Source organism: Sesamum indicum, linkage group LG12 (assembly GCF_026168435.1).
Source record: "Sesamum indicum cultivar Baizhima isolate 11 linkage group LG12, ASM2616843v1, whole genome shotgun sequence".
Taxonomy (NCBI): domain Eukaryota; kingdom Viridiplantae; phylum Streptophyta; class Magnoliopsida; order Lamiales; family Pedaliaceae; genus Sesamum; species Sesamum indicum.
This window is the reverse complement of record NC_142668.1, coordinates 13,004,404-13,019,926: the sequence shown is the minus strand read 5'-3', so window position 1 is coordinate 13,019,926 and position 15,523 is coordinate 13,004,404. Positions and strand designations below refer to the sequence as shown.

General features: G+C 36.1%; 3 protein-coding genes across 7 annotated transcripts; 2 read left to right on the top strand and 1 right to left on the bottom strand.

Annotated features, from left to right (window-relative positions):
• Positions 1-1,584: 1,584 nt before the first annotated feature.
• On the top strand, positions 1,585-2,255 carry LOC105174860 (2S seed storage protein 1-like). Its single transcript, NM_001425508.1, has one exon. The coding sequence runs from the start codon at positions 1,636-1,638 to the stop codon at positions 2,080-2,082; it is 447 nt and encodes a 148-aa protein (NP_001412437.1). The 5' UTR covers positions 1,585-1,635; the 3' UTR covers positions 2,083-2,255.
• Positions 2,256-4,395: 2,140 nt separating this feature from the next.
• LOC105174858 (protein METABOLIC NETWORK MODULATOR 1) lies at positions 4,396-8,821 on the top strand. Of its 5 annotated transcripts, none has more exons than XM_011097082.3 (3): positions 4,396-4,553; positions 7,238-8,295; positions 8,393-8,821. In XM_011097082.3, exons 2-3 carry the CDS (start codon positions 7,303-7,305, stop codon positions 8,519-8,521), a joined length of 1,122 nt encoding a protein of 373 aa, XP_011095384.1. In that variant the 5' UTR covers positions 4,396-4,553; positions 7,238-7,302; the 3' UTR covers positions 8,522-8,821. The 5 variants fall into 5 exon arrangements, with proteins under 5 accessions (XP_011095384.1, XP_011095385.1, XP_088732463.1 ...); XM_011097083.3 differs by having other exon boundaries at positions 4,548-4,686; XM_088876337.1 differs by lacking the exon at positions 4,396-4,553 and adding an exon at positions 4,564-4,690.
• A 371-nt stretch (positions 8,822-9,192) lies between these two features.
• LOC105174856 (polyadenylate-binding protein interacting protein) lies at positions 9,193-14,960 on the bottom strand. Its single transcript, XM_088876336.1, has 13 exons — positions 14,543-14,960; positions 14,003-14,128; positions 13,747-13,894; positions 13,142-13,253; positions 12,884-12,918; positions 12,417-12,489; positions 12,296-12,326; positions 11,533-11,807; positions 10,958-11,212; positions 10,752-10,856; positions 10,600-10,647; positions 10,356-10,443; positions 9,193-9,586 (listed from the first exon to the last, which is right to left on the bottom strand). The coding sequence occupies exons 1-13, from the start codon at positions 14,742-14,744 to the stop codon at positions 9,414-9,416; spliced, it is 1,671 nt and encodes a 556-aa protein (XP_088732462.1). The 5' UTR covers positions 14,745-14,960; the 3' UTR covers positions 9,193-9,413.
• Between the last annotated feature and the right edge of the window lie 563 nt (positions 14,961-15,523).

Sequence of the window (15,523 nt, the reverse complement as noted above, 5' to 3'; positions counted from 1 at the left end):
TTTAAGTCAATTCCTTGATCACGTCTTTATTCTATTAATGTGCCACTCTCATCCATGGATCACAATATACCCCAATTCTTCTTGAATTTAATTATATGTTTATATCATGTCAATACAATATAAATTTCATTGCTGACAGCTTACGTATCATTAAATGCATTACTGAATATCGAGCATTAGCCTCGTGATGCAATACTGAAGAAGTAATCTTTTTTTATATGTATTAAATGTGAAAAATATTAAATAATGTGAATCATATCATATCAGTAGAAATTAGTCATGTACGTATTTAGTATTGATATTCAATTTTTCCGGATTAAATTGCTCAAATAGACCCAACTGATAAATGGCTCATGCGCCCTTCAAAACATCTTAGAAGCCCAAATGAAATGGCTAGACTTCGGCCTAATTGATCCATTTCAAAAGTCCAAGAAGAAGCCTGATACAGAACCTTGGGCCTGACTGAATTTTGTATATAAGAATTTCAAACAATATATACATATATATAAGGATAATTATACAGTCATTTTTTTAAGTTTGAAAAAGTTATAAATAATCTCCTATAAATTTGAACTTACATATAATTCACTGATATTTATTTTTATTTAATAAATAGATCCCATGTTAGTTAATCGAATTTGTTAATATTAATAAAATTTTTTTAATAAAAATTCAAATTTACCCTGACTGATTTATTATATGTTAAATAATTTTTTTCTAATCAAATTATCTTTAAATATATTTACATGTTAATATATGTGACTAGAGATATCTCCATCCTTATAAGGGTAATTTAGATATATTGAGCCATCTTTTCTTAAAAGAATTCAAGGTGGTATAATGGACCAATACATCCATCGTTTCGTTAATTTAGATGATTTATAATATACTAAACGGTCTTTGTGTATCTTTTGTCTACCCATAATCATGCATGTGATAGATTACTTATTGAAATAATTAGATTAAAAACACAAATTCGTAGACAATGCAAACGAATTCACTTCCAAAATTAGATGACTATTGATTGTCAATGAAAATCGATGTCGAATATCTATAGTATCACATGATCATATACCATTAACACAAAATTTAATATTAATAACAAAATATTAAATTATAATTTTAAAATTTTCATTAATAGTAAATCTTAAATGACAAACTTTTATCTTATCATTGTATCGTTCATATCGTATTGTGTCCATATTCACGAAAATGCAACATTAAAGTGCCACATTCTTGTTATTTGCTTTAGATTCTCATTAAGAATCCAACAAAGTGTAGGGCTATGGAGACGCTAGCTAGTGTCCAACATGTTATTTCACATGATTCATTTGGTGGATGGAGTTCATTGTATGTCTAGTCGTCTGATTTCCAGCAACACGCAGCTGATCATCACTGCCAACTCCAAACTCCCAAACAAAAAACCACAGCCCAAAAGCCTTCCTACCCAGAGCTGCGCCCAGAAGCAGCAATGGCAGCATTTGCATGATTTCAATACGTGTAAGCTCCACTCCTCCACGTTCTCGCCATGCAATTGCTCACTTCCACTATAAATACACTTGCTCCCTCCTCCACTTCATCCTCACTCAAAAACATCCATCAATTTGCTTTAATTACTCATATATACAACTGGAGATGGCAAGGTTCACAATAGTTCTCGCCGTGCTCTTCGCCGCTGCTCTGGTGAGCGCCTCCGCCCATAAGACGGTGGTGACAACCAGCGTGGCGGAGGAGGGGGAGGAGGAGAACCAACGAGGGTGCGAGTGGGAGAGCCGGCAATGCCAAATGAGGCACTGCATGCAGTGGATGCGGTCGATGAGGGGGCAATACGAAGAATCATTCCTGAGGAGCGCGGAGGCGAATCAAGGGCAGTTCGAGCACTTCCGGGAGTGCTGCAACGAGCTGAGGGACGTGAAGTCGCATTGCCGCTGTGAGGCGCTAAGGTGTATGATGAGACAGATGCAGCAGGAGTACGGGATGGAGCAGGAAATGCAGCAGATGCAGCAGATGATGCAGTATCTTCCCCGTATGTGCGGCATGAGTTACCCCACGGAGTGCCGCATGCGCCCAATCTTTGCCTGAGCGGATGTTGAGTAGAATAAGAAGACACTGTTTCTCTCCGCAGAGGAAGTAGCCTGTGCGTGGGCTAATTAATGCTTGGTTTTGGGGAGAAATGGTGGGAATAATTAATAATGTTGTAGCACATGATCGTGTGTCTGGTAATAATAATAGTAGTTGCGCTTTAGAGCTGCCAAGTAGTGTTGTTGCATCTGCATCGGTTTATTGCCTATAATTTGTTTTCTCTTAATGCACCCCATCTACCGTTACTCCACAAATCAAAATTCTGGATATTAATCCCCCACAATTGTGCCATGTCCGCCTACTTAACAATTCAGATTTTTGAATTGCATTAATCACATATTTTATATAATACACTTATAATATAATAAATATATATATACACACTTAAAAATGAATCAATTCTGGTACCTCTGCTTAATAACCAAAAATGCGCCATGAGGATCGGATTTTTAAAAGGGTTAATTGCACTTAAACCCCTTCTAAAAATATAAAATTATATTTCTCTTAAAAAAAATTTTAAAATTACACTTACACTCATTTTGAAAATTTACTATTTACATATAATCCTTGTAAAATAAAATTGAATAGTAAAAAAAAATCCCTTATAATCATAAATCATGCAGAACCAACCCCTCCTCCTCTCCCAAAAAAAAAATCAAAATAAAAATAACACAAAGCGTGGCCTACATGTGAAAGAAACGCGAACGGAAGAATATCTATTTCAGCCTTTGACCTCTTTAAATAGGCATAATTACCCATATCTTACGCGATTATATCGTTTCTTTATTATTTTTAGTTAATTTTTCCATTTTAATATTTTGCTAAAAATTGACAAATACTAAAAATTTAACATTCATGAAGATTTATTATGTATATTATTACATTAAGTTAAATTATTATATATATATTTACATATGAATCGATAAATATCAAAGTTTTAGTGATTTTCCTAATATTATTAAGTTTTAAAAACTCAAAATACATGATTATATTTATAAATATTATTAGTTAATGTGAATTATATGTTGAATAATTTTGAAATTATATTTGATACCTCCTCAAACATTTGTTTTAAAGTCCAAGGATGAGGAGGTGGGCTCCAGCCCAACAGGCCACCTGCTAGGCCCAGAGCAAGGTATAGAAGCCCATTAAATTGTTTCTTTCTTCCAACCTAACATGTCCAAGAAGTAAATTCAATACAACAAGTTGAGTCATCATACAGTAGTGTGATTATGTCATACAAATGGTTGACATGTTAAGACACATTACGAAAAAAAATCTCTAGATAACTCCAAAAGGCTCCGTTGGAATTGACTTTTAGTTAACAAGTAACTGCATTCCTGTATATCTAGACAGATTGGACAATGCTTAGTTAAACGGTCATATCTTCGTCTAGATAAGTCTAAATCCTATAATTCTTTTTTTTTTTTGCCAGGAAGCTAACACACGGAGCTATCCAGTGGCACCAGATTCTTCATAACCAACCCTCGTATCTTACTCTATGAATGCTTATAAATTGAGGTATTATGTAGTTATTTTGGGGACACAAATCATCACACTCAAACTCTTGTTCTCTCTTATTTTTAAGCTATTTTCAGTATATTTTTGGCACTCCATATGATTTTTTTTTATTTCAACCATTATTCTCATTTTGATTCGAGTATTCTATTTATTTATTTCATAAGAATATTACTGACTTAAGTATCAGAATGCTAACATTTGTTTTGCAGGGTTAGTCTCCTAGTGATTTTAGAATTTTTGAGAAAGTCATTCGACTATAATGATACTGCTGAATTTTGATATACATTAGTATTATTACATAAATTATAGTAAATAAATTTTAATTTCTCGATATAATTACATTTAAATATAAAAATAGATAATAAAATACAATAAATTAAATAAAGTCATTAATACATTGTTACTTAATAGACTATTATACATAAGAGTGCTACAGTGTTGATGAATCTATGAAAAAAATCGTAAAAAATTATGATATTCCATTTCTATTTCTCTTGTGAATATTTTTTTTTTGAACCCATTCTCTTGTGATATTTTATAACAATGATTATATATTTATTAATTATTTTCAATAATTAAATCTTACACACACATTTAATTTAGGAGCATACAAGGAAAAGAACTTCTCGTATTAGTATAAATATTGATTCAAAATTCTTCCTAGGGACCCCACTGCTGTTACACGTGTCATATGATTATTGCAACTGTGGGATTTTTTTTATCAGAGTCAGGTAGTTCTATCACCTAAATCCGTGTAAGTATCGACATAGTTAATCAATTTTTTTTTTTAATTAAAAAAATTGAGTACTCTTTAGTAGTACTTTAATATACTCAAAGTCCACTGTTCTAGGGTTTAAACAAAATAATTCTCCTTCCGTATTTTAGGTTCAATTTCAATTCTAAATAATAATTTATCAGGAAAACCCTCTTCAAGGCTACTCAGAGTTACGGTATTTAATCTCTTCACCATTCTATGATTCAGTATTTTATTTTATTTTATTTTTTGAATTTCGTCTGCCATGCAATTTCTTCTGTTGCAACGCGTGGATTCATGGAGCCTTGCTGTTGCGGCATTGAATTCGTGTAGGTTGGCTCTGCTTTTGTTTGGTGGAGATTTTTTGTTTGGTTTTGATTAATTGTTATTGTTGGTTGAAGTTTTTGGGGTTTTGTTTAATTGATTTTGTTTGTTGCGCGGTTTATGGGCGCTTTTTAAATTTGCTTTTTGGTGCGAAGAGTGTAAGGTTCAGCGTATTCGTGTGAAAAGGGAAAAGGAAAAGGACAGATTTTGGTTGGTGTAGAGATTACAAAGGACGAACATGTAGTTATGTGCTAGTTTAATTTTAATCTTATCTGTTGAAGGAATAATGCAAGGCAAAGTTAAGCTTACTCCAACTTAATGATGCTTCATCATTGTATGCCTAGGAATTTCTAGCTACATTTATTGCTATGTGATGTGACTAATGATGATGAAACTTAGGATAAATTTTGTGAAAAGTCTCACCCTTTTGCCCGTCCTATTTTGCCTGCTAGAGAAGGGTAACGCTGCGTGGCCAAATTCGGCATATACAAACTAGTTGCACAAAGGGTTGCATATGCTATTTACAATGTGAATTATTTATCGTTTCATGGCTTCCTAGTGTAATGCATATAGGTCTGAATGAAAATGCAATATCATTTGTAACGTACTCTTATGAAAATACTACGGTCGTGTTTACACGTCATGTAGGTTGGAGCGGAGGAATAATCTAGGAAACTCTGCCAAATTTACGCAATTTAATGGAGATTGTTTGTAATCTAACGCGGTTTTTCATGAGCATTTCACGGGAAAATATGTAACGGCTAACCTTTTGCTAGTAATGAAAAAAGAAAAACCGTAACGGATGTATTGGTTGAGGTCTATATCGGTTCAACTTTCAAACGCAAGACTTTGTTTGTTTCATTTGCTTGATATTGATGATAGTGGAGTAATAACATCTTGTGGAGGGTTTATTATTTTTGTTAGTTCTTAACTATATTAATTTATTGTGTTTCTCATGTCAATTTACCTAAATTGATAAGAATATGAAGTTCTCATTGTGTATTTATTTTATTATCAACATATAGTTGATACGTAGCTGTTGAAGTAATGGAAATTAAATAAGGACTTATACAACTCTGTGAGTACTTGTAATTTTTCAAAAAAGACGGTAAAAGTTGAAACGTCTTAAATGACTGTCATTTGAAGTAGGTTATATGAGATGCCATCGCTATAAATTTCATACAACCCTCTCATAATTGTTATATTGTTTTTTAGCGTTGAAAATTTCCGTCCACTCAATTTTGTTTAAAAATAATGTTAAATCATCCTCGTTCGTGTCTATATATTTGCGTCATATCATTCTTGTGTAGGAAACATCGGTTTATTGCTAAGTTACTCTCATCTTGTTCCGCGACATTGTCATGATCTCTCTGTACTTTGGTCATAAAGTTTCTCGCTCTATCTTACAATAACACATCAGTAATCCTTAAAGGTATTTGTGTGTGATTCTTAGTGTTTCTATTACATCTACTTTTTATTTTTCATTATATTCTGGAAATAATTTGTTTCTCTTAATAGTCTGCCCAATCTGAGTTAGTCTAATTATCAATTTATGTTCAAAATGCTATCTTTGTAAAGATTAAAAAGGATCTTCTTGAGGGATCATATAAATTTCTAGAATTTTGTGCTCCTGGTGATTGATAAATATATGTTTGTTCCATCAGAAAGTATATCCTTTGTCCCAATTGATACCGTAAAATAAGGTCTACACTGTCATTTAACCGGAAGAAATTTTTAACTGCTGCATTGTACTGTCCTTGGTGGTGCTTGTAAATATAATTTTCTGTACTTGTATGCATAAATGATTTATTTGGGCTGTTAGCTCAAAATCTCACAAATTTCTGGTAGTCGGATATATATTTGTGTGAAAGTTTTGTTTGAAACTGAATTTATTTCTGTTGACCTTAATTCCTCAAACTTATTAGTATCACCCTAGGGAAGTTAGCATCCCATTTTCATGAAGTAAAGGGATATGTTTTTATAGTGCATGCGGTTCTTTTCAATTTGCTCAACACGAAGAAAATTATGGAAAACAACCTTTAGCAAAGTTGTTCGCCGGTGTGAGTGCATGGACTTGCTCTTGCAGTGAACATAAATAGTATACTATTGATTGTGACTATTTATTGTTGGCATCCTCCTGATACCGTTTTTAATATATTTTTTTGGAGATAATTATTTTTTTTCAATAAATGGCAGAAGAAATGAATCAACATATATATGCCTGGGGGAGGAGATACTAGCATCTCATCCACTCCAGATGCAAAAGGGGGGTGGGCGTGAGTTTTTTATGCTATAATATGATAGTATTAGTGGAGTATGTGGAAATTGGAAAGAAGTTGCAGAGATATTAACTAAAGATATCCCATATTTATTGCCCCACAGGTGTGCCATTTCAAATATTATATTTTGCCACTATTTGTTTTATGTTTAGTAGCTTGCTGTTATCAAATTCACTCAAAATGATGCAATTACTGATTTTCTTAAATTAATCAAGTTCTGCAGACTTTTGGCACAGCCAATTACATTTTTATTAGAAACTTGTCTTTTGACTAGCAGGGGCCTAGTTCAGCATAATATTTATTTGGCTCAGAAGCGAGAGGACTTCGCTGTAATTTCTTAATATGAATATAGTTACCCAAGAAGAGAGCTCTGCTGGCCCATCAGTTCAGCCGGCAAAGCGGAGACGCGGTCGTCCCCGTAAAGATGCAAGCCCAAGGCACACTGAAGCTGCCCATCTTCCACCTGGTTTTCAAGGAGTGAAAGAATACCTTCCCCAGAAAGCTGATAGAACCATGGAAGTTGAATGCTTGGTGGGCCAGGCTGTAACTGGTGTTGTTGAGGCCACATTTGATGCTGGTTATTTGCTAAATGTTAGGATTGGAAACTCTAATACAAATTTGAGGGGCGTTGTTTTCAAGCCAGGACATTATGTTCCCATTACAGCAGAAAATGATGTTGCTCCACATGTCCAGATGGTCAGAAGGAATGATCTCCATTTCACTGCTGAAAACCTGAGTTCATCACGTGGCAAGAAACTTACTCTCCAAACAACTGCTATGGTACCTTCAAAACGCAAATATGCACCACCTAAAACAGCTCCTCCTGCCCCTCCAGTTGGCTTGAGGGGCAGAACGGTTCCTATGATTCCTCAACCTGTCGATTCTCCAAGTGAATTGCAAGCTTCTGACTATGATGACAAAGATGTGCATATGGCTGAACCATTATCCATGTTACCACCAAATCAATCTATACCTGTTGGCCTTACTTCTTTAGCCGCACAACCCCATCCCAGCCACCAAGTTGCCCCGGGAAGCAAGCAGGATAATGATGGGTCATTTGACAAAAGCATCTCAGAGGTTGGACAAGAAGAAGTACCCAAGCCGATGACATCAACGGACATTGATACCTCAGGATCTTCACAAGCATCTGATATTAAAATTGAGGTTGGAAAGGAAGAATTGATATCTTCAGCAGAAGATTCAGGTATTATTTCAAAACAAGAAATCGAATATAATACTACTGAGCCACTTTTAACTGAGGCCTTGCAAGCTACTGCTTCCATTATGGAACCTTTGTTCTACCATGGAACTGGAAGGATGACTGAGCTTTTACAGGTAAGATAAAGAGCTAAGCTCTGCAAACATCTATCTTAATTCGATTTATTTAGTAATTTGCCATGCTCATGTTAAGTTGGATCCATGTTTTTATTAGGCTTTACAAGAAAATATGAAAGAAACCCCAGGGGAACTTGCTGAACCACCGTCTTCTGCAGCCGAAATCGAGTCACTTGAAACAGCAGCTATAGAAACTGATCCGGAAAATGAAGCAAGTTTGCCATGATAGCTATACTTTAACATGTTCACCAGATTATGTGATCTCTCAACTTGTATAGCTTACTTGTGTTTCAACTGTCAGAGCAGCACCCAACACCTCTTGAACAATTCATTTAACGTCTGGCCAGGGCTCAGATGATCTGCAACAGCATCAAATCATTCTCACAGGCTGTATGGAATTTAGAATCATGAACTTCGTAGTTTCCAATTTCTCTAGATTTAGGTTAAATTTACCGTCATTTTGTTATGCTTGCAAATCCTTATGAGATTTTCTCTTATCAAGTCTGCAATCCTTCGTCCTTTTTTAGAGTCTTCTTCTATTTTTCATTGTGCCCTGTTTTTTCACTTTTCTGCCTTAAAATATTTACCGTCATTTTGTTATGCTTGCAAATCCTTATGACATTTTCTCTTATCAAGTCTGCAATCCTTCATCCTTTTTTAGAGTCTGCTTCTATTTTTCATTGTGCCCTGTTTTTTTCACTTTTCTGCCTTAAAATATTTACTTTTGATAATTGCCTTATGCCTTCGAGAATGGAGACACAAGACCCAAACTAGCTATGGTGGGTTCTTTTGGCTTTTTCAAAGATCATTTTGCTGCCTTCGTTCTGACAAGAAGAAACTTCAATCACATTCATGAGCCTAATTGTTCACAAATATGGTTATATTTACTTCCCACACTTATAGGAAAAATAATAGGAATACTGAATGAATTTATCAAAATCATGAGATTACAATGTTCAAATGCCTCATTTCCAAGGAACATTGTAAAACCAAAAGAGAAAATATGACAAGAAAAAAAATGGACATGTATGGACAAGCACAGCAGTAAACTATATATCAAAATTTTTCATGAGAAAATGATAAATCAGAAAAAGGTGCCACTGATATGGCAGTGAAATTCAAGCAAACTTGGTGCCCAGGAAACCATTTGCAGCTGGCACTGCAATAGGCCGCAATACAGGAAAGAGAGGCTGTTGAATGGGAATGGAACTTGGCATTACAAACGGCTGTGGTCCACTTGCTAGAATTGGGGGAGCCATGCACAGCTGCAGTGCCTGAGCCGAAGCTGTCCCTGAAGATGTAGTTCAGGTTAACGATGTTCCAAAATGTCACTATATCAATTATTGCAGTCCGCTAATGATGATCTTATGCAAAGTGTGTTTGTTTTGTGTTGACCCACAGTCAACAGTTTTGCTCCTCCATACACTACGTTACCACCTTAAAATCTTGAGTTAAACCAAGGTAGCATTGTACTGGGCTGATTTTAATACATAAATCTTATATAAAACATGAGGTAAACAACAAATTCTGTATAGGATGATGTAATATTAAGAACGTGTCAGCAACCTTACTGAATTATATTCGTGCATTTTGGCATAGAAATAAATAGGTTGACCATATATGGTGGCAGAAATTCTTGATCTCTATTCTGTAGTTCAGTTTTTCATACATCTTTCACCTTTACTTCCATTATCTAGTGACCCGTAAGCTGGCAAGTCCCAAGTCAACTAGGCAACGAACTACAATCCTTCCTAGGCTCATTAACATGCCTGTCAACAATTTAACAGCATTATGTGTTTTTTTAACTAAATATGCATCTAATGTTACCCTGAGTCCAGAAACACTCCCAGAGGCAACTAACTTATAGTTTCAATGGCTGCTGATAGATTAGCACACTAGACAGTGATTACATGAATACAGCTTCTGCTGATGCTTATCAAGTACCTTAACCTGATTAAACAATTCCACATTAGGTACACAGGAAAATGAACTTGAAACTCTTTCTAACTTATTAAAATTAAATATTTTGGCAAATAACCTATCTTACTATAACCACATACCTTGGTGCTTGGGAAGATGCACTTGATGTGGAGTTAACAGAGGTCGTGCAGTTGCTGGGGAGAACCCTGCTGCACTCTGTACAACATCCTGAAACAAACATAAAAGCCACAAAACAATCAGCAAAATGCACAGTAGATACTTAATGTGCAAAGGGGCATAACAACCGTTTTCTGTAGAGGAATATGTTTCGTAGATACATTATTAATCAATAAGAAAAACAAGTAGAAGCATTTCGTGTCTTACACTAGAAATGGGATGCATACAAACCACAGGCCCCCGTCCAAACATAACCTGAGAATATCAATGAATTGTAATCATTAGATGACCCTCGTAAAACCATTCATATGCAAAGTAATGATATTCTGAAAAGTGGTCTTCCACTAAGCATGACATACATTTTGTACATTTGGATGACCATAGGCCGGGCTGGCTTGGAAGTTCTGGTATTGACCAGTATACCTAAAAGGTTGTGGGGTCCTGTTTATCACTTGTCCAATAATCTGCACACAAAGTAAATCTGGTAAAATATGGTAGCAAATAGTATGAGGGAAGAGGTAGCTTTGCCGCAGACACAATATCATCCTTAATTATGAACACTTACAGGTTGGACATATGGAGCATCACTACCACCATTTCCTACAGCGACATTATTGAATGGAGCAAACTTAACAGGCATGGGAGAATGAGCAAAAGAACTTGCATCAACTTCTTCTTGTGCTGTAGCCATTGGTGCCATAGTGTAGGTGCTTGGAAGGTAAGGAACACTAGCTCCATTTGCCATTGCAGGAGAAGTCACCATTATATGGTGCGACACTGACGGTGAAAATATTTTAGCTCCAGGATTGAGCTTAGATTCCTAGAAAGAGAAAAATTGTTTCATAAAGCACAGTGACTAGCTGGGTGTGCAAGAGAATTAGGAACATTGTTCTACATCCAATCGCCAAAACCCATCTTCCTAAAATAAAATCAATTACAAAACCACACCAATAGCACCATGCTCCTAATAAAATATTTCACAGAGGCAGCTTCCTGTAGGGCACTTGAAACCCGTAACAGAAATACAACAAGAAGCACCATACATATAATAAGTTCAAAATTCCAGCTTAAGGCAATATTATTGTGACAAGTGAATTCTCAGGCAAAGCTCATATAACTATTTAAGGACATCAATAGTACCTTGGCAGTTTTCTTAACACCTGAATTTTTTGGAGGAACCAACAGAAAGGGGTTTGATGATGCACTGAGGCATGATTCTGATTTAACATCAATGATGGGAACCGAAGCAATAGAAATATTTGTTGCAGTAGCAACCGTACATGCAATCTCATCTGATCTATCTTGACCCTGGTCCTCAAGTGCATTAGAACCCGAAGATAATCCTTTTGGTTCTTGTTGCATAGTATCCTCTAGAGTATTTACAGCAGGAGCTGATTGAGCTTCATAAGTAGTGACTGCATGGGAGATAACATAGGATTATAACCTCCAGATGACATTGAGAAACAGAAAACTGGTCAGCTTATGGTGCAATATAAGAGATGTGTTGGTATCAGCAGGGATAGAATTAACTACATGAGCACAAAGAAGTTCCGTTTCCTCCACATGCTATACGTTTAAGAAAGATGAATGCTGCATCTAACAATTGATAATGTCATCCAGAGCAACTATATTTTAGCTCATTGATTGCACATCAACCACCAAACAATTGGGTATCCCTCCTAACCCGACAGCAACTGAAACAACCCACCAACCCATTCCCCAAGACTACACACACCCCAGAAAATGTTCCGAACTGGCAAAAATGGAAAGGAGAAAACACGGGGAGAATGTTAAAATCTATTGTCTGCAGTCACTTTAAAAGCCATCTCAGTCATGGAAGCTATATATAGAGGTGCTTTTGTCATCAAACTCTTTTCCAAAGGGGAGTGAGATGGAAACTCACTGCTTAGTCTTGAGCCTTGAACTTCATTGGTCTGCAGAAAACAGAATTAAAATCTAGTAAGAAAACAACTTAGGAGGATATAACCCATAGTATTTGCTATGGTAAATTTATATCAACATACGGCTCCTTTGTCTTGAAACTCAGGGTTATTGTGGGTATCACTCTGCATTTCTGGTGAGCCATCCCCACCCTGTCTGTCACCAATAATTGCAAGATAATTTTGAATCATAAACAGTGAAGTTGTTTTAGTATAATACTAACAATACAAACCAAGAAAGGAAAGAAGAAATTAATTGAAACCACAACATATTGTGAGGCAGAAAAAAGAAAACAGTGCCAGGAACCACAAGAATAATAATCAACAAAAAAAGAACATCTAAATGGTAGCTAATAGATAGATTGTGACAGACACACAATCTTATTCAACTTGAAAATAGGCTTGCCAAAAGGCTAAGCCACATTCACTGCCACAATCAGAGGGACAGCAAGCCAGTGAATGGCAAAATAATCATCCAATAGCAAGTCAAAAGGAACGTGCAAAAGAAATTGTAGATGACCAACAGAACATAATTAGGCAGAAATATTTACCTTCCATCAACTGGAAGAGTATGTGCTTCTTCTATCTGCATCAGCAAAAATAATGAAAAATGAATGAATCATGCAAAAGGAATGAATGAGAGACCTCAAGATCGAGCGACGGACAGAGAAGGAATACAAGCATTTCATATAAGAAGGACGAAAACACAGCATGAGCATGCCTTGCATGTCAGTCAATAAACGGAAACAATCTAGCTTAATTATTTCTTATCAGTAGATTGGCAAGCTATTCCTCATTCAAAAGTTCACCTTTACAAGCTTCATTGCATCCAATCTCTCATTATGATCTTCCCGAGAACTGCCCAAAACTTTTGTTGGCTTATCTGCATGAGAAAAACCGTTCTCTCTTTTGGCTGCAAACCTGCAGGTAGACAACAATATAGCAAATTTCCGTATAGTTGCGAAATCAATGTAATGGACTCAAGAATCAAATGTGTCAAGTAGAAGGCACACTTTCTGAAGTCTGTACTCAATCAATCCCCAGACCCCCACCCAACAAGTTAGAGAAAGATGAACGACTTAAAATGAATAATTGGTTTATTCACCCGTTAAAGATCCATAAATTAAAACAAAATGCGGAAGTAGTATTGGAAACAAGGTGGTGGAATTCCACATTTGGAGTTTGAAATGGCTTCATTTCACATTTTAACAGAAAAGTAACACTAGGTCCACTTTCAGGCTGCCAAGAATAGCTGTTTGGGGTCATTTTGCCCCCTCCTTCCCCTACCAGCCAACATCTGGCTCATCAGTATCTTTCTATCGACAGCTAAGCAAGTGGTGCATACAAAATATGATTTTTTTTATGCTAAGGTCTATCAACCCATCACTTGCGGCAAGATATTGTATAATCTTACCTTGTCTGACTTTTGTGCTTTTTGTTCCCTCTGGACTCATTAGGTTTTACTACTCCGGAATCCTTGTTCAGGCATTCAATATAGCCTGCAGCAGCCTCGATGCTGTTCCCCCCTACATACCCTGTAATTCCATTAGAAGGAAGGAGGACTCCCTGGAAGTAGGCAAACATTTATTAGTAAAAGAAGTTATGACTTATGATTGAAATTCAGTCATAAGGCAAACCAGAACTTGAGATTTGAGAAAAGCACGAGCAACCTGCCTTAGCAACAACTTGGACAAGATCGTCGGATTGAACAATAAGTGTCTCTATCAGAGTTCCATTCACTACATTTGCCTCTAGATTCCCCTTCTTAATCATCTTCGCTTTCTTCAACACAATGGCTAACCAAACACAAATCCATTAACTAGAAATATTTTCCACCCAGAAGAGAGTTGCAGAGATTACAATAAGTTTGGACAATATACGCTCATCCTCCTGTTAAGCTACAAACTAAGCAAATGCCTTAAACAATAAACAACTAGTCCATAATTAAAGAAACCAGAACTCAAAATCAAGTTTCAATTTTCCAAATGCAAGAAAAGATACAAATTCAACATAATACGAACGAGAAATTCAGCTATCAAATCAAGATCAGATACCAGTACCAAAGCACACGTCAATCAACAACCAAAAATTTCTCACAGAAAAAACCAAAACCCATAAAACAATTGACGCAATAAGCAAAAACCCTTCCCGGTTCACCCATAAATTCAACAGGGAGTCAAACAAAAAGCAGACAACGAAACCAAGATTACCATAGTCCTTGTCCACAGAGGCGGTGTGGAAGATTCCAGAATAAACGGAGCCATCTTTAGCGTGAACGTCCACAGGCATCCCAATGATGCACATCGTCGTGAACAGCAAGGCATCACCCACTGCAACCAACGGAGCGGCCGCCGCCGCTGCGGCACTCCTACTCTTCCCCTCCTCCCTTAACTCCCCCTTTCTGCAAGCCATTCCTATATTGTAATGCTTCAATGAATTACAAAATGCGAGTGTCGGGGGAAACAGAATTGAATTACAATGATTGGATGTCGAAAAAGAGAGTGTTTCAGAAACTTGGAAGAGAGTGAGGAGATCTGAGAACTCGGCGAGTAGTAGCTTAGCTTTAGATTTGGAATCACAAATCCTACGAGAGAACAAATGTGTAATGTATGAATGTATACCTTTTTCGGGTATTTCCAGCTTTATATTCCCCAAGATTTCGCTGCTTCTCTTTTTTACTTTTCTTTTGATCTTTCTATGCTTTTTTGCCTACACACCCCTTTACTTTTCTTTATTTCTTTTTTACTCCACTTTTTGAAATCCCTTTACCAGTTTTGCCCTCGTACGGTCCAGAATCTTCCTCAAAATCACATTTTACAATCTACAAAGGCAATTTTGTGTAAATCATTTCAGAGCTCTTTGCAGTTGGTCTGTAATAATATTAGAGTAAATTAGATTGACACTCTTATAAAATTAGACTAAAATATATAAATAATTTTTTTATAAAACATTGTGATGTGCATAAAAATACTGTGGCCCAAATAAGTCTAAGTAATTCAAAAAGAAGAAAAAAACGAGAGACTCATAACATTTTAGGAAACCCAAGTCATTAGAGGCCCGAAAACACTTGATAGGCGGCCTTGGCGGCTGCCCTTCAGAAGATAGATTGATAAAGAAAGGAGGTTGGAGGCATCCTCCTACTCGAACCATGATAAAAACCTAACAAATACTCGGCTAAAAAAGCCCACACA